The sequence below is a fragment of the Panthera uncia genome, chromosome F2, assembly GCF_023721935.1.
Source record: "Panthera uncia isolate 11264 chromosome F2, Puncia_PCG_1.0, whole genome shotgun sequence".
Lineage (NCBI taxonomy): Eukaryota > Metazoa > Chordata > Mammalia > Carnivora > Felidae > Panthera > Panthera uncia.
The window spans coordinates 62,743,475-62,766,679 of NC_064812.1; the positions used below are offsets into that span (position 1 = coordinate 62,743,475).

General features: G+C 42.0%; 1 protein-coding gene across 3 annotated transcripts in view; it reads right to left on the reverse strand.

Moving 5' to 3' along the window:
• The window catches only part of SULF1 (sulfatase 1), a 175,115-nt gene that overhangs the window by 28,040 nt on the left and 123,870 nt on the right, over positions 1–23,205 (reverse strand). For all 3 annotated transcript variants that reach the window (XM_049633299.1, XM_049633300.1, XM_049633298.1), the window contains exons 8-12: positions 16,165–16,315; positions 15,079–15,254; positions 12,982–13,110; positions 12,656–12,712; positions 11,806–11,935 (exon numbers count right to left, since the gene is read on the reverse strand). In XM_049633299.1, the coding sequence (XP_049489256.1) occupies positions 11,806–11,935; positions 12,656–12,712; positions 12,982–13,110; positions 15,079–15,254; positions 16,165–16,315 (643 nt within the window). The remainder of the gene's footprint in view (positions 1–11,805; positions 11,936–12,655; positions 12,713–12,981; positions 13,111–15,078; positions 15,255–16,164; positions 16,316–23,205) is intronic.

Here is a 23,205-nt window from a genome sequence, read left to right on the forward strand (position 1 = left end):
CCTCAGCGACACTAGAGCCCAAAATTGATACATAAATGCTCAGGATCCAGACTAAACAGTCTTGAGTGAGACACGTAAAAAGCCCTGAATTCACCCAGCCACAGAGCACAGCTGTCACGGCTGTTTTCACCAGACCCCTCTTCCTCTGGAAAAACAAACCTGGCTGCTTTGTTCTCAAGCCCCTGAATTTCTGACTCGGGCCAGGGAAGAGTGGCACGTGAGGCAGCCGGAGAGGAGTTTAACCGGAGTCTGCCGCAGCGTGGGCCAGCTCTCACAGGGCCGGGACGTTAGCAAACGTGTCAGGGGTGCTCTGGGCCTCTTCTTATCCTCCTCCGGACCCCGCAACCCTGAAGAGACAACGCGCACCTTCCCAAGAGACAGGCCCGGGGTGGGGGTGGGGGGGTTGGCACTGGGTTTTCTCCTTTGAGCCTTCTATCAAGCCTGCCGCAGACACCGCGCGCTTACTTCTAGATCAATGGGACGCGGCACTGGGTCTCCGTGTCCCTCCCACCTGCTGCCCAGGCTTCTTGAACTTCAGTCTGCCTGAAGTAATAGCACTTCTCCTCGGGGCATTTCATGGGATCCTCCGCATGCTACCTAAAGGCCTAATAACCTTCCTTTTACTTTTTCTTTTCCCCTGGCCTCCTCTCTAAAATGGTAATTTGGGAAGTATGCTGACCTTGGTCTGAAGTTGACCACAGTTGTGACAACACGCTGTCATGCAGTGTTATCAAACTTTTGTCTTTTTTTCCCCCTTCCATCTATGAGTATCCCCTGTGTACAATTATTGACACTTTTCTCTAAATGGACACATTTCTAAGCAGTGGCCAAAGCAACAGCCCCTGTAAAATTATGTATTTGGTGTGCCAGTTACATATTTCAAATATATATTAAAATAAATAAAAAATTATTAAATAAAAGATGCTCTTTCCTGAGCCACATAAAATGATCTCACCATACCCTCCTTGTGTACCTGTAACCATACTTTGGATTGCATTTTAATTTCAAGGTGATCTGATGCAAGGTAAAATTTAGTCAAGGGTCCCAGATGGCTTGGCCAGCAGACAAAGGACACTCGTGTACAAAATGGAGTGTGACCCACTGAGATACCACCTCACACCGGTCAGAGTGGCTAAAATGAACAAATTAGGAAACAACAGGTGTTGGTGAGGATGTGGAGAAACGGGAACCCTCTTGCACTGTTGGTGGGGATGCAAACCGGGGCAGCCGCTCTGGAAAAGTGTGGAGGTTCCTCAAAAAATTAAGAATAGATCTACCCTATGACCCAGCAATAGCACTGCTAGGAATTTACCCAAGGGATACAGGAGTACTGATGCATAGGGGCACTTGTACCCCAATGTTTATAGCAGCACTCTCAACAATAGCCAAATGATGGAAAGAGCCTAAGTGTCCATCAACTGATGAATGGATAAAGAAGATGTGGTTTATATATACAATGGAGTACTACTTGGTAATGAGAAAGAATGAGATCCTGTCATTTGCAGCAACATGGATGGAACTGGAGGGTATTATTAAGTGAAATAAGTCAGTCAGAGAAGGACAGATATCGTATGTTTCCAGTCATATGTGGATCTTGAGAAACTTAACAGAAGACCATGGGGGAGGGGAAGGTGAAAAAATAGTTACAAAGAGAGAGGGAGGGAGGCAAACCATAGGAGACTCTTAAATACAGAGAAGAAACTGAGGGGGGGGGGGGGGGGGGGGAGAGGGGAAAGCGGGTGATGGACATTGAGGAGGGCACTTGTTGGGATGAGCACTGGGTGTTGTATGTAAGTGATGAACCACGGGAATCTACTCCAAAAACCAAGAGCACACTTTACACCCTGTATGTTAGCCAATTTAACAAGAAATTATATTACAAACAGAAAACAAAACAAACAAACAAAAACCCTACCCCCAAAACCAAATGGAGTGTGACCATTCACAATGGACCAAGGTACAGAGTCATGCTTTGTTTTTTCTTAATGGAGCCATGTGCCCTCAATAAGCGTTGAATTATCGGTGCTGCCTTTGCACTTCTACCCGATAGTCCCCAAATCCCGGGGCCATAGGGCTTGTTCTGTGATTTTGCTTTAGCCCCCATACACTCTTGGTGCTACAGAATTCGGTGATTTTAAGCCACGTCAGGTTACAGTCTTCTTTTGTGGCTTGACCAGCATATCCTGAATGTCCATCATCTCCATCCAGAGAAGCAGGCTCAAGGGACAGGGCAACTCTATTTACAAAGCCATGAAAAGGTGACACAAACAAGCACAGTCAAGGACTAACTAAGTTAGAGATAATTTAACTGAAGAAAAAAAGTGAAGTCAACTTGATCAGGCACACAGGACTTATGTCAGGTCAGTGGTTCTCACACATGGCTGGGCTTTGGGAGTTTCAAAAGCTCCCCTGGTGATTCTAATGTGCAGTTGGGGTTAAGAACAACCGCTTTCAATTTGCGACTGGTTCTTGGACCTCTTTGCAGCTGGAATCCCTGGCAGGGGCAAAAGAGGTCTAAGTAGCTCGGATGGAGGAGTCTTTGGGAAGGATATATGCATTTTTGGGCGTGGATATGCAAAGGAAGCTGTGTCTGGAAATGCACTGATGCAATCAGGTCAAAAAACGACTTTAGTTGAACAGAGGTACACTTCCAGCTTGTCTACACTGGCAGGACTATGCGTTCTCTGTAAGAGTAACCAGTTTTCCTTACTTTCTCTCCACAGGTAGTTGACAAGTGATAGAATTTAGTCTTTGCAAATGCTTAGTGGAAAGCTGTGTGTGCCTGTTCTGCCATTCAAGGTGGAGACCACTGATTTTCAAGCCTGGGTGTGTGGCACTCCCAGACACATCCAGTGAGCTTGAGGAGGTGTCGTGAAGTTCTTGAAAAAAGTTCTCAGAAACAGATATACAATTCCCTTAAGGAATAACGATATGCCCTGTGGAATTTTTGCTGGTGAGAAGTGTCAGCAAAATCAATGATAACCTTTTATAGCTCCAGAAAGTTTGGTGATCAGTGATACTAGAGTGTCAGTCTAGATCTGTATTTGTCCTAAATGCAAGTGGTTTAAGACTTATCCATCTATCTGGGTAACCTCTAACTCAAGCATTCAGAAACTAAGAGTTTACTACTTAATTCCAAGGGTAGCAAAAGAAGAGGCCAGTGTTCTACAGCCTAGTAGAAGCTTAAGAAATACTCTGTTTTCTCCCAGACAGGAAAACATGGTTGTCTTTATTCTTGTCTGGTCTTGTGTCTTTTGTGGTTCGAATTTATACCAATTTTGGTACACATACTAATTTTTAAAACACGTAACTGCAGTGAAAACCTTCCTTAGTTTTGTAACCATAACGCACTAAAAAAACAAAATTCTGCCTTTTTCTTGGCCTTGAAGAGCTGAGTGTACAGAACAGAAAGTGTAGGTAGAATTTTTAGTGATTTGGTCTATTTGGAATCTAACCGGCATTTTCCCATTAGCCAAATTCCTTGCTAATGTCCCATGGATCAGAGGTGAAGGGAAGGGGTGTTTCTTTCCTGAGAGATGAATTTAACCAAACCTGAGGTCTGGTACCATCCTGGGCACTGGTGACATATCACACAAATCAAATATGCACACATATATGTATGCATATATGCATATATGTATGTATGCATATATGTATGTATGTATGCTTCTGTACACACATGCACACACGTACCCACATATACTAAAGGTATACATCCACCTACACACATTCTTGTATAAAACAAGGGCCACAGTGAAAAATGCCAACGCTTTTCTATACCATGAACCCTTTGAACAAGCCATAGACCCTATCAGATGGAGTAATTAGCTAGAGGCTTTCAAACTCTTCTTAGTGGCAAGCCTACTAGCAATTTTAATGAAATGTAATTACCACATATTTGCCACAGTCATTTTAGTGTTCGATATCATGATAATTTTTACAGCTGAGCAATAAATCCTTGAATAACCGCCACCACCGTGGTCATCATTGAGAGTTTATAGAGGGAGGCGAGGGAAGAGAACTTTCAGAGAATTGCTCTGAAACTCACACCACCAGTCACTTAAGTGCTCGAAACAATGAGGAAACGGTTTCGCAGTGCAGAAGAGCTTCCAGAATCAGAAGGAAGCACGAACTCAGGGAGGCATCTGCTAACGGGACATGGAGTCAGCCTCAGAAACGAGCTTTGTGAAAGACCCGCCCGTGCAGACATACAGACATCAAACTGTCTCCCTTTTGTCTACTCTCTTGAAGTTTATCAGTAAATCAGTTAACTGCCAAAGCCGATGGTCTCCACCTTCCCTGACCACTCACCCCTTCTGTAAATTCCTTTGCCACTTTGTCAGACCTCGTTTCAACATTTCTCTTGCCTCTCTGGCTCCATCTGTGCCAATCATTTAACATACATTCATCGCACAACTATTTCTGCAGACGTTCTGCTGATGAGGGGCTAGATAAAACCATGTAAATAATTTTGTAGGTTATTCTGATTTCATTTTACCCTTTCCAGCCACACTGGAATTTGGAATTAAAGGCAGGGACCATGTCTCATACTCCTGAGTTATTCCCTGAAGTTAGCTCAGCATCAAATCACTTTGTTTAGTAATTATGTCTTAGTATATTTTGATTGATTATATATACTTATATATAAATAACACATAACGAAGAGAAGACTGGCTATTTGGTGTAAGGATTCAGGTGTGGGGCAGCTAGTTTGGTGGAATCAAATCTCATGAGAAATATGCTAAAATGCCATTCAAACAATTCCCTTCAACACTGTCTTTGTCACCATCATTGTCATCATTAGGGAACTCTTACTTGCTGCCAGGTACTTGTCTAGAACACTTTATATATAAATTATCCACTTAATCGTTACGACAACCTAAAGCGCTACCATAATTCGTTCACTGGACTAGGATTCTGTAGTAGTGAAGATCACCTATATTCCACCTGGGACTTGGGAATGGCATTTTGTACCCATATTGATGTGACACAGTGGCAAAAGTCTGGACTTTCAGGCCAGAAAAGTCTGGATTTGAATATCAGCGTTATCACATTGCTTATGTGTCCTTGAGCAAGTCAGCTACACACTGTAAGCTCCATGAGCATTAGAACTCACTCACGCGCAAGAACTCAGTACATGGTAGGCACTCAACAAAGGCAGCTGGTGTTGTTGTTATTATTATTATTAGTTCCCAACCCACCCCCGCCCCCGCCACGTAAGTTTATTACCTAAAGAATTTGGTCTTAGGCAAACTGAATGGAAGGTAGACATTTTCAATGGAGATAAGTATTGGGTTAGGGATGGGGAGACCTCGATTTTAATTTTCTTTCGCTGCTAACTCTATGGCCGTGAGCAAATTACAGAATCTCTTTGTTCTTCCAGATTCCACATCTGGCAAAATAATACTTGCTCCTCCTGGCCTCAAGGATATGTCATGAGAATAAATTGTTTTTGGAGTTCTCAAAAAACGATGCGCCATATAAATCCAGAGCAATACTATTATAATTGACCTTTAACAATGGTTAGCCAATCCTTGGGCAAGTTCATGTTTCCTGCTTGTAAATTATATATAATACAGTAATTATTATTTAGTGGGGAGACTGTGGCTTTGAATCACACAGATCTTGGTTTGAACTCAGACTTGTCACACTTCCAGCTGGGTGACTTTGGTCAAGTTACTTTCCCATCTGAGCTTTCGTCTCCTTATATTTAAAATGAGCCTGAGATCTCTACTATAATTTTCAGGTATAAAATGTTTTGTGTAAATGCCTAGCATAATATGAGATGAAGACAGAACTCTGCTTACTTCCTTCTTTCTGATGTAACTACTAGATAATCATGATACTTTCTACATTTCCAACGGCATATATTTCTCAGACTGGTCAAGAATGTTCTATATTCTTATTTATGCCCATTTATGCCCATTTTCATGAGTAAGAAATAAACATTTTGGCTACAACTTTTTCGAAGGTACACTGCAATGAAAACTTCACACACATACACACACACACAAACACACACACACACGGATTAGTTCCCCATTATTATATGCCTTATTATGTGGATTTGGTCATAACGCAGGTCAAATCGTGTTCTCTGAAATGTAACAACCATACAGTAATTTTCAGATAACCTGATTATCCTTTAGGCCAGTACCAACATCATGAAAAACAGTTACCTGCATGTGGATGTGTGTTTAGAATTTTTGCCTCAACACCGGGAATATAAAAACACCATATAAACATCCTTGATGAAGTTATCACTTAGCTGAAGCCACTGTCCAATTTTCTCACAAATATGAACTAGAGTTACTCGTGCTGAGGAGTTTCCTCCTCTTTTCTTTGAGACGGGCTGAGAGGGGATGAAGGAGGGAAAGTGGAAAGGAAAGAGAGGCAGAAGAAGTTTCCTCCTTTAGATTCTAATCTGGATGATCGTATGCTGAAGTCCGTAATGATATGTTGGAGGAAATATTGTTCTTGCAGTTTGGGGAAAGTAAAGTTGGTAAACTGACCTTGGCCAACAAGTGATAGCCAGTATTTATTGAGTGCTTATTATGTGCCAGGTACCGGTTTGAATGCTTACTACACTTAACTCATATAATCTTTATAGTAACCTCCCCATATAATCTTTACCAGTATTATGTCCGTTTTCGAGATGAAGAAACTAAGGCAGAGTTAGGTTAAGTGACAAAGCAAGCATGGAGTCAGGATGCAATCCCAGTTGAGTAGGACCCTAGCGAAAGAAGAATGGTTTGGGCAGAATGTGAGGCTTCCGGTGAGGCTCAACTGAGGAAATGGCATTGGGGAAGGTAGACGAGAATGTTATGTTTAAGAGACGGGGAGGAGGGGCTCCTGACCAGAGTGAGGCCGCGTTAGGGAGCAGTGGGGAACAAGAGCATACATTAAATTGGGTGTGGACACATTAGGTAGGTTATAAGTAAAATGTCCTTATGTTTGTCTTTTTCTGACTTGTTTGGAACATCATTAAATATGGTTTGACATTTAAGCCTGTGGTTTGTATTTTGAAAACTGCACCAAAGCCAAACCATTTAGACACACAATTCGGACACGTCCTTCAGTGCAGGTTGAAGAGGGGAGGTGGCCAGGTTTAGAGGCTGGGCCGTCCATAACGAGCCCTGAGCACACAAATGTTCAGCCAGAGGGTGGCACTGGGGCTTGGTCCTTATGGCCTGTCCCTCCGGAATTAGGAGCTCCAGGGGGAGGTGTCTATGAGCTGAGATTTTAACCAGGACTCAGTGAGTTTCTGGAAACAGGCTGTCAGTTTCTGGCAAAAGAACCAGATCTTACTGGTAAATGCCTTTTATTCCTGCTCTGCAGCTGGTCACAGAGGGTCGAGGGCTCTACAGCCAGAGGGATAATTTTGGGGATGAGAACACAGATCCTGGAGTTAAACCAGTACATTCAACCAGCGACAGTCTGATTTCTCAAACAGTATCAGCTTGCTTGATCTGGGGTTCTTTCATAATTTTAAACAAATCTTTGATTTCATACTGATACAATAGTAGAGAGGCAAACAAAATTGCAAAGTTGCTGGAGTTTCACAATTCACAAAGGATATGAAATGTGCTTTATCAAAAAAAAAAAAAAAAGAAAAGAAACCTGTTTTTTTCCAAATGACAGAATCTATGATGTGCAGTTCAAAATTGAATGCCCAGGGATTTTCTCTTTTATGTAACTCCTATTTAAGGAGTCAATCACTGTACCTAGAGAAGCAAAAACCAGTAACGCTTACCTGACGTGAGTGATTCTCAACCCTGGCTATTCATAGGAATCACCCAGGCGCTTGAAAAAAAATCACTGATGTCTGGGTCTCATCCCCAGAAGGTCTGTTTTACTTCGTCTGGAGTGAAGCTTGAACATTAGCTTTTGTAAAGCTGCCTAAGTGATTCTAGTGTGCAGTCCTGCTTGGGAACCACTTCCCTAGATGCTGTGAGTGGGTCCCAAACCCGCGGCTTCAGCCAGGCAAGTGCCACATACAATTTCAAGAGAATATCTACTCTGTTACATTTTTGTAGAGGCACCATGCTCTGGGGAAGAAAGGATTGAACGTGAAGTACAGAGTCGCAGGTCTGACTTCGGGTTTGTAGCTGAAGGTTTCCGGACCTAAATTTCCTTATGAGGAAAAGGATCTCATTCAACTGGAAGATTTCTAAGACTCTTTCCAACTTTCACATTCTCGGACTCTAGACCTCTGGTTCTTAACTTTGTTAACAAATACAGATGCCTTGGCGTCACCTCTAGACATGTTAATCTGATTGGTCTAGGGGGAGGCTATAAGTCGGTATTTTAAAAAGCTGCCCAGGTGATTCTAGGGTGCAGGTAGAATTGAGCATCACTGATGTGTGGTCTTTGTTGAGCCAAAGTCTTTTCAGATAGAAGTTGAGATTTGCATGTGTGTGTGTGTGTGTGTGTGTGTGCAGTGTATCATACGTAAATCTGTACATAATGTGCTTGGGGGTGTAATGCTAGCTGAGAGGGTGGTGGGGATTCATACTCAGTCTCATATTAATTCAGGAACACAGAAGAAATGCAAACACATATGTCCACACTGCCTTAATTAGTCCCTGCTGGTTGCTCTGTTCACAAAGTGAAGAAGTATTGCCAAATGTCTGGGATTCCAGCCCATTTTAATTCTCTGTTGGCTTCATAGGAATGAAAACAGCAGGTAAGATGGCCTGGAACAGTAATAGCACCCAATATTCACACATTGCCTTATAGTTCATCTAGGACTTTACATATATGATATCACTGGATTCTTACAAGCCTGAGATTAATTTTCCTCACTTTAGGGATAGACAACCTGAGACTCTTAAGAATCTTGTCCCCAAACACACATCTAAAAAGTAGTGGATGCCAATATTCTAACCCAAACTTTTTGATGTCATATTTCTCTTTCTTTCATTTACCTGCTTCATGCATTCACATGACTCTGACAAATAATCCTCAGGTGACCAGGCATGGGGGTGTAGTGGGACAGGGGAAATTCGTGCTCTCTTTGTGGGGGAAAAGTGAAGAGAATGGGGCCGAGAGCATGGGTTTTTCCTTTATATCCCAAACAGAATCAAACCAAAGAGAAGACTGTGTTGTCTTTTGAATGCAGGCAGTTAACCTTGGTCAGAGAAAAAGACGCAGGGCACAGGCCAGGAGTGAAATCAATGTCAAGAGAAGAGATTCCTAGCAAGTTAGTTCTGGCCTCAACTGATGCCTTGATCCAGATCAATACAATCTCATTATTCCGGACTTTTTCTTCCCTTTCTATCGTCACTGATATTGTAACTAAAAAGAAAATCTTCAAAGTAGCCAGATAGAAAAAGCAAAAGGCCAAAATATAAAGATTCTGTAGAACACAGTAGAGCAACTGGGCTTGACCCACAGATTCGAGAACTGTCTGGAAGAGGCTTGAGATTTTCCAGAAGTTCTCAGATTCTTAAGCCATTGTGTGAGCGTCACCTATAGAAAGAAATCATCATCTGGGGTATAGTGTAATTCTCCGTTCTCATAATTCAGGCACTTCTGAAAGAAATTGTTGCTAACATTTTCATATATTCATGTGATATAATCTAAATTCAGACTGATGCACATAGAAATCAAGCAGCAGAGGAAAATCCCAGGGAACTAGATATTTAAGCATTTAGTGGGGGCAAAACAAGTTTAGAAAAATATGAAAAAGCAAAGTGAAGTTTTTAACATAGTTAGCATTCAGCACAAGAGTGGAGAGCTCATGCCAAAGTGCCATAATCCAGTTACACTACATTTGCCCTTTAGGACATGTATTAAAATTTCAGGGCAAGCCATATGGTGAGGTTTGCAAAATTGTGTACTGAAAGGTAGGCAGTGTACCTTATTCTCAGTCGGCTATCATGCTTGCAGCTTAGAGGGCTAAAATAGTAACAAAAATCACCAATTTGCATGAGATATATTTAACACTGAACATTTCCAACTCCCGAATACAGGTAAATTAGTCTACTGAGGCTGGCTCCTAAAAATCATTTCAGAGCTACAAAACAATTCTGAGGTTTTAGTCATAATAATACTTAGAGCTTCCTTAAGAAGGATTTGAAGACATCAGATGAAACTATAATGAATAAGTCTAAGCTTCTCCGCTAAACACTTGAAAATAAAGACTTACTGGAGTACCCTGAAGGCCTGGTTTCATCCCTTCCTTCAACAACCTCCCCCCACCGCCCCATCTTTTTCTATTTCCGGGGAATCCCTGAGCACAAAAAGGCATGAGGAAATGCAGAATGTATGAGGACCAAGTTGTTTATTGTGAATGTCTGTTCAATAAGCTAGATGCCATATCACATGTACAAATGTATGATGCCTTACATTTATGAGGCCATTTCAATAACGGGACTATCAATTTCATATGCCTGATATCTTGAACTGGTATTGGCTAGCTGTATGGATATCTAGAGGTCAGATAAGTTGAAAAGAAAAAAAAAGACTCACCAAAGATCTGAACTTCTCTCTGCCTAGTTCATGTAACTTACCTTGGAAGGCAGCAAGCGGCCGCTGCTTTTGAATCCTACACCTCATTTGGATCCCGGCTCTGCACTCACCGGCTGCCCGTTTGTAAATGGGGACAATGATGCCTCCCTCACCGGATGAATATGAGGATTAAACTGAGCTAATACATAGAAAATTCCATATACAGTGCTTTACATAAGACACGAGTAATAAATATTAGTTTTCACTTTCCTTCCATTCTGTTCTATGTTGCAATGACTTAGGCAGAAATTCAGTTCCTCTCTCATGATGACACAATACCTCTTTTAGATAGCATTGGTGTTGATCAAGAGTGTTTAAAATAGTTTGTGTGAAGGGCGCCCGGGTGGGCTCAGGAGGTTAAGCCTCCTACTGTTGATTTCGGCTCAGGTCATGATCTCACAGTTTGTGAGATCGAGCCTTGCATCAGGCTTTGCACTGACAGCGTGGAGCCTGCTTGGGATTGTCTCTCTCCGTCTCTCTCTACGCTTCTCCAGAGCTCAACCTCTCTCTCTCTCTTGCAAAATAAATAAACATTTAAAAAAATAGCTTGTGTTCATATGTTCTCACTTTCCTTAGAAACAGGTCTGTTTAATTCATTACATGGTATTTCTTTAGTTCTTATTGATAATAGTTGGTGTTCTGGGTAGCCCTGAATTCTACAGTAATACTTCGATTAATAAAGAGGATTCATTCTAATGGAATAGTTGATGTCAGATACTTTGTGAGCAGAGGTAGAAACGATAAACAAACACAATATGTCTTCCCTTTTCATTCCCCAATCTTGGTCCTAGATTCTGTCCTCCTCTGTAGGTTGGATGACATCTGACTTCAGTACAGGATGGGAAGACCCCATCGTGTCTCTTGGCTGGTTCACTGTCCAGAGGCTCAGCATCTGCCCATGATCTTGACTAAGTAGACTTCTTGATAACCAGTTAACAGGAACCCAAGTGGTGTTGGCTTCTCCTCAAATGGAACCGAGTTTCTGAACTTTCTAGCCTGGCTAACCATTTCACATGTCTGATATGTTGAACTGGTGTTGGCTAGTCAGGTGGATATCTCGTACTCTCCGAGGGCACCATGTTTTTTCACTGGAGGGAGCCAAGCTGTGATGAGGAGGCCCAGCTTAGACCAGTTAGATAATCCCAGTCACAGGAGAGCTGTCACAGTGAGCACGGCATGAGCGTAATGAAAAGCTCATTTATCCATAAATGTACATTGTTTCATACGCTGCAAATTTTAAATTAGAAATAAAGACGGATGTGACTTGTGGTGAAGACAAGCTGTGTCACTCACCTGCCCAGGCTGTTCACAGGCTGTCTGGTACCTGGCCTGCTGGCACAATTCCTTGACCCTCTCATATTTGGGCAAGTGATTTGACTGTTGGATATTCTTGCTGGATTCTTCTTTCTTACGTAGAAATTTCCTTTGACAGAAAAGAAAAAGTTTCTAATGTGAGAAACGATCTGCATTATCTTCCTAGCATCATGTGCCTTTTTTACTTTTCTCCCCTGTGACATGACTACACATTCTTCAAATGGCATGACATAGATGTTAGAATCTGGCTCATGGGAGTTCGGCATTTGCCGAGTCCTTTGTGAAGATTATAGGCCGGGCACTAATGAAGAACATTCTCTCCGCAAAGCGTTAATTTCAAAACTCTGGGCATAAATGTTTAGCTGTACAGTTATATAAATGCTTTTCTCTCAATGTAGGTATGGAAAAAAACAAGACAATGGGATCATGAACCAAAAGGGGAATCCCAGAAGAGACTCTGGAAATTAAAGTCTCATATATTTAAAGCCAGGAGAGGCACCTAAGGAAAGGAAAGAGAAAGGTGAGGGCCAGGCGGACTTGGGAAGGAGGGCTGAGAAAGTCAATTGACTGGTCTGATTAGGAGCCAAGGCTGAGAAATGCAACCATAAGTGCTTTGGTCCCATCTTGTGAGAATTTATGTTTTACAGTCTGATGCAACAATCATGATGGTGCTGGCCAGTGGAGAATGAGTAGCAAACCATTCAATCTTGTGACTGGGCTTACGAAATCTGCATGCTTAGTAAACCGGAATAAGGGCGAAAAAATACCCAGCAGGGAGAGCTGCCCACTAGGACTGGTTCCCAGAAGCACCCCAGGAACCAATAATTACCCTCTTTCCACGAGGAATGTATCACGCCAAATTCTGGCTTTCTTGTTTGTTCGAAACCTGAAAGCAAAATAATAATATTTACTGTTGGCATCTGGACGTTTTTCCAAACGATTCTGCACTAACAGTTTATTTAAAGAAACACCTCTCACTTCCCACAGACCACGACTGCATCTCTATCAATATGCTATTCCAAACAGCAGGGAAATTCTCAGCTCGGGGCTGTTCTCCTGGGCAAAGCCTTATTTTGCCTCCACTTCTTACAGCTGCTGGCTGGCTCTAGGCGCCCATGAGCTTGGGGCTGGCTGATGGAAAGCAAATTGACGCACCTGTTACCTGGCTTTTCCGGGTCCAGAAGTTTGAGGACGGACTTGCCATCCACATCGGGAGGTGTGTCGAGCCCAGCGATGTCCAGGATCGTAGGGGCCAGGTCGATGTTGAGAACGATCTGTGGGACTCTGCAAAGGGACAGATGGTTACGCCCCGTACCTAACACCCGTGGCAGTGGCACTTAGGGCCACTTTCTCCACACCAAGATGCACTGGTTTTTGGTCTTTTCTCCCTCTAGCGTGGTCTTTCACGCATAAAACCTTTTAACTTGGTTCGGACAATTCCCAAAGTTTCGAATGAGCTGAAGAGACATAATAACATTCTTCAAAGAAAGCCTTCTGCTGTCATCACCTTCTCCCTTCTCCCAGGATGTAGTGCAATGTGGCGGCAGAAGAGGCACGCAGGTGAGATTCAGGATATCTGGTTTCTGGGCCCCAATGCTGCTGCAGAATCGGGAACTCTGCGAGAGGCACTTAATTCTATCTGCCAAGTTTCCTCCTTGTTAGATCAGGAGTCCGGGCTAGATGCTCCTTAAGGCCATTCCAGATTTCGAATTCTACTTGCATTCTTTTCTTTTATTCTTTCCGTAAGTGTTTCATGTACATTATCTTATTTTACACAGAACATTCTGATGTGACCAGCAGGACGTGTAAAACCCATTTTAAGAAGGGAAAATAGAGATGTAGAGGGGTGCAGAAATAGAACCTCACACCTTGAAGATGTTTTTCTTCTAAATGAAAACCATGTTTCTTAAAATGTTATATTCTTTAAAAATGTTTCTTTATTAATAATTGAAAAAAAATGCTAAAAGTCAGGGGCTGGGGGTACCTGGGTGGCTTAGTTGGTTAAGTGACTGACTTTTGATTTCGACTCAGGTCATGATCTCACAGTTGGTTTAAAAAATTTTTTTTTTTTTTTTGGGGGGCCCGGGTGGCGCAGTCGGTTAAGCGTCTGACTTCAGCCAGGTCACGATCTCGCGGTCCGTGAGTTCGAGCCCCGCGTCAGGCTCTGGACTGATGGCTCGGAGCCTGGAGCCTGTTTCCGATTCTGTGTCTCCCTCTCTCTCTGCCCCTCCCCCGTTCATGCTCTGTCTCTCTCTGTCCCAAAAATAAATAAAAAAAAAAACGTTGAAAAAAAAAATTTTTTTTTTTCAAAATTTATTTATTTTTGAGAGACAGAGACAGAGTATGAGCAGGGGAGGGGCAGAGAGAGAGGGAGACAGAATTTGAAGCAGGCTCCAGGCTCCGAGCTGTCAGCACAGAGCCTGACACAGGGCTTGAACTCATGAACAATAAGATCATGACCTGAGCCAAAGTTGGATGCTTAACCAACTGAGACACCCAGAGGACCGCCCCCCCAACCCCTATTTGAGTTTACTTATTTATTTTGAGAGAGACAAGACAGCGTGAATGGGGTGGGACAGAGAGAGGGAGGGACAGAGAGAATCCGAAGCAGGCTCCATGCTGTCAGCACAGAGCCTGGCTCGGGGCTCGAGCCCACGAAAGTGTGAAATCATGACCTGAGCTGAAACGAAGAACCAGACGCTTAACTGACTAGCCACCCAGGCACCCCAATCACACAGTTTTGTAAGATCAAGCCCTGACTCAGGCTCTGTGCTGAGAGCGTGGAGCCTGCTTGGGATTCTCTCTCTCCCTCTCTCTCTGCCCACTCACATTCTCTCTGTTTCTCTCAAAATAAATAAATAAACTTAAAAAAAAAGGCAGGCAGTGGTTATTGTTATTATTTTTTAAAGACAGTGTATCTGATTCAAAGAAGGTATAAGTGATGTCCCTAAAGACCACATTTTGTGTCTGTGTACACAGCCCATATGACATGGATTCTGGTCTATGTGACAGAAATAAACATTGGTAGTTAATTTTCCTTTCTCTTTAAAGGTAGTTAATTTTCCTTTCTCTTAGTTCATTTAACATGTTGTAGGGGGAAAAAGGTTTTCATTTTCTGAATTACCAACCTACACACACCCTTTTCTGTTTTGGATGAAAAGAAACCAGACACTGAGATTGGCGACCGAATTCGCTCAGATATACACGAGCCACGACAGCTCAGTTGAACGTTGCAAGCAGAGAAATACGTACATTGATCCTGGCTCTACGCTCGGACCGCGAATAAAGAAAGGCACACGGATATCAAAGTCATATGGCATGGACTTCCCCTTGACCAGTCCAAACTGCCCAATATGGTAACCGTGGTCAGCCGTGTAAATGATGTAAGTGTTCTCCAGCTCCCCCGTTTCCACAAGCATATTATACAACTGAAATACAACAGAGACGAGATGTGCAAGATGACGATAGTGTTGCCATGATTTCTCCCCAATTTTTTCCCCATTAATTTTTAAAGGCAAGAGTTCTTTTAACAAGACCAAGAAACACGATCACTACCTACATTTTCAAGTTGCTTACAATTCTGGAGGGAAGAAGTCCAATGATAGAGTTGACATGTAACTTTTTGAATCTGGCACATTCTTCCTAAAGATTTTGCGCACCTGTTTTTCAAAAGAAACCCTCCACAAAACAGCCTCTACCACCTCACATCAGTTTTACATTGAAAAATCCATTGTTGATTTTTTTCGTCACTCTTATATGGCTATCAAGGGTTAAAAACAGCCTGCTTCTGGGCCTGATCCAACTAGATCCAGCCTGTAGACAAGTTTTATTCGGCTTCTGTTAATTTTTTAAAATTCAGGAAATTTCACATAAAATGTTTGCATTTCTGGTTTCCTTAAAAAAAGTCAGAAGGCCTCATGATACGGGATCTACCTTTCTACATGGCGAAAATTAGCTGGAGCTGGGTGGTTGCTTCTTGTTATAGATGGGGACACTTAAAGTTCACCATAATCCCCACCATTCCCTATTGTTTCATACGAGACCAGCTTTAGGTATTTACATTATGTGCTTAATTCTTGAGGGTATTTGTGAGTGTAGCCCTTGATTTATGGTGTTTTGATTTTTGTCTCGTCTTTGCCACTGGCTCCAAAGGCAGTGTGGCCTGGAGAGTTAACAGAAGGGGTCAAGATAAGGGAGGGTAGATAAAATCACTGAACACTTATGCATACTCTCTCTCTCTCAAAAACAACAATGAAACAAAAACAGAATTGGCAAGAATGGGTCCGCACAAAGGCAGCTGGACCAAAATCTATCACCGAGGCAAATTGGTATGCTTACCCTTTCCACAGAATCATCTACGGACATCAAAGTCTGAAGCCTTTTGCGATGTAGAACGTTTGTAAATTCCATGTGGATGGGCAGCATGGGCCCCGTGTACTGCATAATCCAGTGCTTATCCATATTTGGTGCATAGTTGTAACTAGGGGTTCTGAAAATATCCAGAGAGAATTCTTACTATACATATTTTTAGTCATTTGGAGAAATATTTCAAGTTAAAGGTTGTAAAACAATCATTTCGGAAAGGTCATTTACACATTGCTAAAGTATTTTTTTCTCCCATGTAACTTCTATGTTTATAGGAAAAGCTAAAATCTTCACCACCCCAAACAGCACACATCCTCTAAAGGCATGTGCATTCAACCTTATAAAACCAAGAGCGGTAGCTAAAAAAGTAATTAGTGTAAGTTCATTTGGATTCATCGAATAAAATGTGTAAAAACACATCAAGATGATCATGGTATTGTAATATCTACAGATAAAACTCAGTAATACAGAAGGGAAAGTTTTCATGGTGATATTAAGTCGTAAACTTTCATTGCTAATTGGGCTATTAGATATAGTCACAAATATGTGTAATAATAATCATAATTTCAATATATCTTTTCTCTTGAGTTTACTGGGCTGTTTTATTGATTACTTATATATCTAGTCTCTATGAGTTTTTCCCCTTCCTATATATAGGATACATAGGTTATATATAGATACTATTAATTTAATTGGATTTGCTGGAATTATAACCAATTCTACGCCCGCAATATACATGCTGATCAATAAAGCTATTCTTTTAATAGACAAATCAATATCGGTGCAGAGCCCAATTTTTCTTAACTACAGGGTGGTGGGTCCTATTACTTTCAAACATCTTGGTTCAAGCTTCTATTTAATTTATTGCAGACACCCAAGTGGTGTCCCACACATTCCATTGGGGACCCACAAAATGTCCCCTTCCTTTTGATATCATCTAACCCAAATCTCTTGACCATTAGATGCTGCCACCTCATATTCCCAAAGTACATATCTATACTAGAGTAATTCTCCCACTGAGAATTACTCGTGTATATTTTACCTCTGCCAGACTACAATGTACTTGAACTTTCTCCTTAGATGTTATTAAGCATGCAAAAGTTGTTTAATATTAAAAACTTAGTATTTACCATGTGTTGGGTTTTGAGTTGTTTTGTACACCTTAACTGATTCAATTATCTCTGTTGTTCTTAGAAATAGGTTTATCTGGGGCGCCTGGGTGGCTCAGTCGGTTAAGCGTCCGACTTCGGCCTCAGGGCATGATCTCACGGTTCATGGGTTCGAGCCCCGCATCAGGCTCTATGCTGACAGCTCAGAGCCTGGAACCTGCTTTGGTTTCTGTGTCTCCCTCGCTCTCAGCCCCTCCCCCACTCGTGCTCTGTCTCCCTCTGTCTCAAAAATAAACACAAAAAAAAATTAAAAAAAAAAGAAAGAAGTAGGTTTATCATTCCTATTTTACAGTTGAGAAAACTGAGGCCTAGCAAACTTAAACAATTTCCTCAGATTAACAAAGTCATCAGGTGGTAGATCCCGGACTCCATTCCAGAGCCCATTTACTCTAACAAAATGAAAGAAAAAATGAAGTGCGGGTGCTTCCTATATCTGAGACTGCTTTTCTATGAACCCCAACTTTACAAGTAACTGGTCTCACAGAACAAGTAACCATCTATGTTGGTTGAGAAAGCTGGTAGCCACTGTCCACTGAGGGGAGGATCCTCTCAGTGAAAAATTGTGGATGATGACAAATGAAGATGACCCTCTGCCATCATTTACATTATAAAGCCAGAGAAACAGTCGCTGCAAGCAAGGTGAATTCAGGGATATTGACATGTACCCTTCTGGTTTGTTGTGATATCAATTTCCCTTGGGGTAAACCTGGAGTTTCTGGGATACATACTTGTATACTGAGCTATATAAATGCTGCCTGTTATTATACATTTTCTTCTGCCGGTGGATTTACAGAACTTCTCTTTCGATAGTTGAAAACATCGTTTTGGTACCACAGACCTTCTTGGCACAAAAAATTACCCTGATGATCAGTATGGATGCTGGTTAACTAGCAGAACTACGACAGCACAAATACCAATATAACACTGAACACAGAAGGCACTGTACCTAAAATTGTATAAATTGTGCTCAGTAGTTAGTGTAAGTCAACTCCTTTTTTAAAGGGACAGATTTGCAGAGTAGAAAAAGCAGGTGTGGTTCAATTTGCTCATCTGTAAATGGAGATAATAGTACCTTTCCTCAAAAGCTCTTTTGAGAAATAAATCTATCTATCTATCTATCTATCTATCTCTATATCACTTAAAAGTGCCTAGTACAGAGGCACATGAGTTTCCTACATAAACCAATAAATAAATACATTCTATATAAGTGTCTGGGTTGAGAAAATCCTGTCGCATTAAAAACCAGACAAGCTCTTCAGGTATCGCCCGCCATTCTTTTTAAGAGAAACTTTCCATATAAGCTTTCTTCTGCTTCCCCAATAAATGACTCATGAACCACTTGGTCCCATTTTTTTTTGGCCTGAAAGGTTCCTCATATCTAAAAGTGAACACAGGCAGGATCAGCCTGTCGCATCTCAGGAGCTTGTGCAGTAGGAAGGAATGTAAGCCCTGTTTCTTATTCTTCACGCGGCATGTTGTGGTACAAACAGGATTAGATTGAGAGGCTGAGGAGGAGGAGAGGGGAGGCTTCTAAACCCCATAGGAAAAGGATTTTCACCCGTGGGGGTAGCTCGAGGTCAGAGAAATATAGCAAGTGGGTCATGAAAGGTCCCCTAACCATTTACTGATACGTGCCCTGAAAAAGAATACGGCTATAAAAGATTACACAGGCTTCTTTGTAATACCTGAACATCTTCCTCTTACTGCCTTTGATGTTGGTTTGCCTTAATTTTAAAATAAATCGAGTTGACTTTTTTAAAACCACAAAACCTCAACACAAATAAAAACTACAATAGGGAACCAGAATGAAGGCTCACAGCGGGCAAATTATATCTTCTACCGGTTACCTTGATGTGCTTGGCACAATTCCATCTACTTGGAGGAACGGGAAAGGTCACAGCAAATTACAAGCCTCAAATTGGACTCCCAGATTTACAGAATGACATATGTTAAATCTGGCTTATATTAAAAGGAGAGTTCAGGTCTGTTGTCAGAGCTGTCCTTCCCCACCCCCAACCGTTGCCTTTATTCCCCCCCCCCCTTAATTTCTCGCAGTGGGGAGCTGACCCCCAGCTCTGGGGATGAAATCCCAGGTGAGATCTCAGCAGGGGGCAAGGGGGGGTACACATTTGCCTTTTAAAGGAAGACAGACTGCCACTGCTTCCCACAGAACGGCAGCTGTTCGGGGACCTGCAGGTGTAAGTTCGGGGGTCTCTGCAATTGACAATGTTGTTGAAAAGTGATCTTTTGCCAAAGACCTGTGGTTGCCTCCTGCCGGGGTCTGCCAGATTCCTGGAAGATGCAGCCTTCTGTCCCCCAGTGATAATTAAGGCTTGCTTCCCAAAGAACTGACTCACAATTATTCAAACAGGACCTGGAGCTGTCAGCTGGAACAGAAACCACTGAAAGAAGCAGGTAACTGTTTTAGGGAAAAGCGTAAAATCACATAATCAATTGCTCCAGAATGTTTTGGGATCAGACCCAAAATCTCATTCCAGCCCTGTTACTTACTGGTGTGTGATCGTGGGCAACTTTTTTTTTTTTTTTTTCTCTAAGCCTCTGTCTCTTCATCTATGTAATGGGAATACCAGCTACAGTATTTGGTGAGGATTCGAAGAGACTTCAGTGACTCCAGAGAACAAATCCTGGGACCACATCATACCCATACTCACCGGTAGCTGGGAAAGGTCTTATACAGGTATCTAGGAAAGATCATTTAATAGCTCTTTTGGTTGTTGTGGCAACCCTGGAGGGTAGGAGGACATCTCATTCCCATTTTACAAATGAGAAAGTGAAGTGTACAGAAGTGACTCAGAAAGAATGGGCTGGGGCTGGAACTTCTTCCATGATATCCTAATGACCAGAGTCCTGCATCACAGTCCCCAAGAAGTTCCTCAAAATCCCAGTCATTAAAACATCTGGCACATATATTTCTTTCTCTCAAAATTAAGTCCTAAGATCCTTAACGTTCGTCTTGATTTAAAAGATTAGCCGTTTCTGGTTCCCGTTCAAGTGCGTCCTACCAGCTGCTCTGTGTCCACACCTGCTGACAATACAAGACAAAGTCTGACCCTCTGAAGCAAACTGGGTGTAGCAGCAAAAAGGGTAGGTAACACTAGCTGTCTGCTTTAAAAGTGAGAGGACAAATGAACAGATTGCGTTTCTGAGTTTCTGTTGCTTTCTTTTTTTTTATTTAATATTTTTATTTAATATTTTAAATATATTTTAAAATGTTATTTATTTTTGAGCGAGAGAGAGAGAGAGAGAGAGACAGAGCTTGAGTGGGGGAGGGGCAGAGAGAGAGAGAGGAAGACACAGAATCCCAAGCAGGCTCCAGGCTCTGAGCTGTCAGCACAGGGCCCGATGCGGGGCTTGAACTCACAAACTGTGAGATTGCGACCTGAGCTGAAGTTGGACGCTTAACCGACTGAGCCACCCAGGCGCCCCAAGTTTCTGTTGCTTTCTTAAAAAAAAATCCATATGCTTGATCTGGTAAGACTTCTTGTTGTCTATTCAGAGAAGGATTTTACCTGTAAGTGTGCGTTCCAGGCACAAAACATGCCTGTAACCCTCAACAGACTATTCCTATATTTAAAATGTTAACGTTCCCCAGTAAGGCTTCTCTGCACACTGGTTTTCTGCAGTCATTATTTGTTTGGATTTATTGCTTCGCACTAGATCACAGATCCTTTAGACCACACATTTGTAAGTTCGACCTTTTCCATCAATGCTAATTCTCTTTGGGCTTTGATTTTCTTTCTTGTGTTGCTTATTGGCATAACAAGAATAAGAATTCTGAAAATCAATAATGTCACCTTTCTGTTTGATGGGTGGGTATTTGGGGAGAAGAATTCTTCCCAGAAAAGAAATAGGTTCAAGAAACACACGTGTTGTATATTAAATCCATATTCAGGGGATTACACAGAATTTAGCAGTTCATTTTTACTGCTGATGGCCTTTGCTGTCACCCAGTGAAAAGAAATACCTTTCTAGTGTTTTATATTTGAACATGTGTTTTCTTCATTTGTTATTTAGTCTTGGACAACAACAAAAACTCTAATGATCTAACTCGTAAAGGGTCTTGGTAGCAGGACCATCATTCTCTAAGAAATGAAATAAGTTTCAATTCCCAGAATAAGCCAGTTATACAGATTTAAGACACACACTCAAAGCATTAAATTGGAAATTCTATACTTAATCTCCCAAGTTGCACCGTCTCAGCTTTCACTCAAATTGAACTTATTTAATTGACTTTGTGGAGATATTCCCCACCTGAGTTCAAATGTCTTTAGGTGGGTAACATTTGAATACATGCAGAATAATATCAAATGATCTTGATTATAGGTATATCAGGAGACTAATTTTATAAAGTCTTCTAAGGTACTGCAAACTCCGATAGAATTGTGCAAACACACACACAGGAACCATTTCTAATATTAACCGTGACTGTGAGTCATACTGAGCAAGACTGGTGCAGCAGAAAGATCACCTGGGGCCAAGAGAATGGAGTTTTGGCTCCAGCTTTGTCCTTTCCTACCTCTTATGTGACCTGGGTAAAGCCATTTGACCTGGGTCTTTTATTTTTTTAAATAGAATTTGGGCCTCCAGTTTCTAATCTAAAAATTCATGGCATTAGATGATCTCTAAGTGTCCTTTAATTCATAAAACTGATTGCCTCAATATTTTTATACTATTAAAAGTGTTCTAATGTCACGTAGGTGGTGGGGTCAACACGCTTATTCATTTACTACAGAAAAATGTATCACGCAGGGAAGGCGGCAGGAGCCATGTGCCCCAGGCCCAGGAGGGAGAGGTGCAAAGTGTGACCGCCTTCAGGAAAGAGCTGTCTTGCATCACCCCAGGGCACCATTGCCTTGTGTGAATGCTGCCCCCTGGGGGTGTGCAATTTGCCTTCAAGGGTCTGGTAAATAGCCAGTGCAATGGGATATGTACTCAATGATGGAGAGAAGAACAAAGTGGGGACACAGGCAAGGAGAAATTGGTTCTGCCCAAATTAAAGATTTTATGGAGAATTTAAAATTCCCTCATCTCCGGGGCACCTGGGTCGCTCAGTCGCTTAGGCATCTGACTCTTGATTTCAGCTCAGGTCATGATCTCGTGCTTCGTGGGATCGAGCCCCGCATGGGACTCTGTGCTGAGAACCTGGAGCCTGCTTCGGGTCCTCTGTCCCCTTCTCTTTGCCCCTCCCTTGCTCGCACTCTCTCTTTCTCTCTGTCTCAAGATAAATAAGTAAACGTTAAAAAAATAAAAATAAACACAATTCTCTCCTTTCCAAAAGCACTTTCTTTCTCTTTTATGGATTTGTGGAAGAAGTGAAGTAAGAATGTGCAAACTCTTTTAAGTAAAAACCCTTTTTTCCAACTTCAGATAATAAAGGTGTTTCAGAAACTTTGTTCTGAAGCTTACACAGAGGTAGTTAGTTGTCCCTTTAACATACTATGTCATCCCCAAACCACAGTTTCAGAATGATCCTTGCAAGTTAGTGCACCTGGATTGTTCTACCAAGATTTTAGATTTCTCTTGAATTCGTGTGTGTGTGTGCGCGCGTGTGTGTGTTCACACACACACGCGCACAATTACACACGTTTCCGGGGAGGGGGAGAGAGAACTGTTGACCTAGAACAAAAAAAAATTGAAGTCGATAGGGACAGGGTTGGTAGGAAGGTGATGAAGGAGTCTCTTGGCTTCCCACAGACTCATCAGGTAGGTAAATGGAATCTCCTTTCCTGTCACTGATTCATGTTATCACATCACGGAGGCCAGGAGAGAAAAGCTATGTCAAAGCGAGAGTGAGGGTACAGAATTAGTATGAGGCTACTGGGGA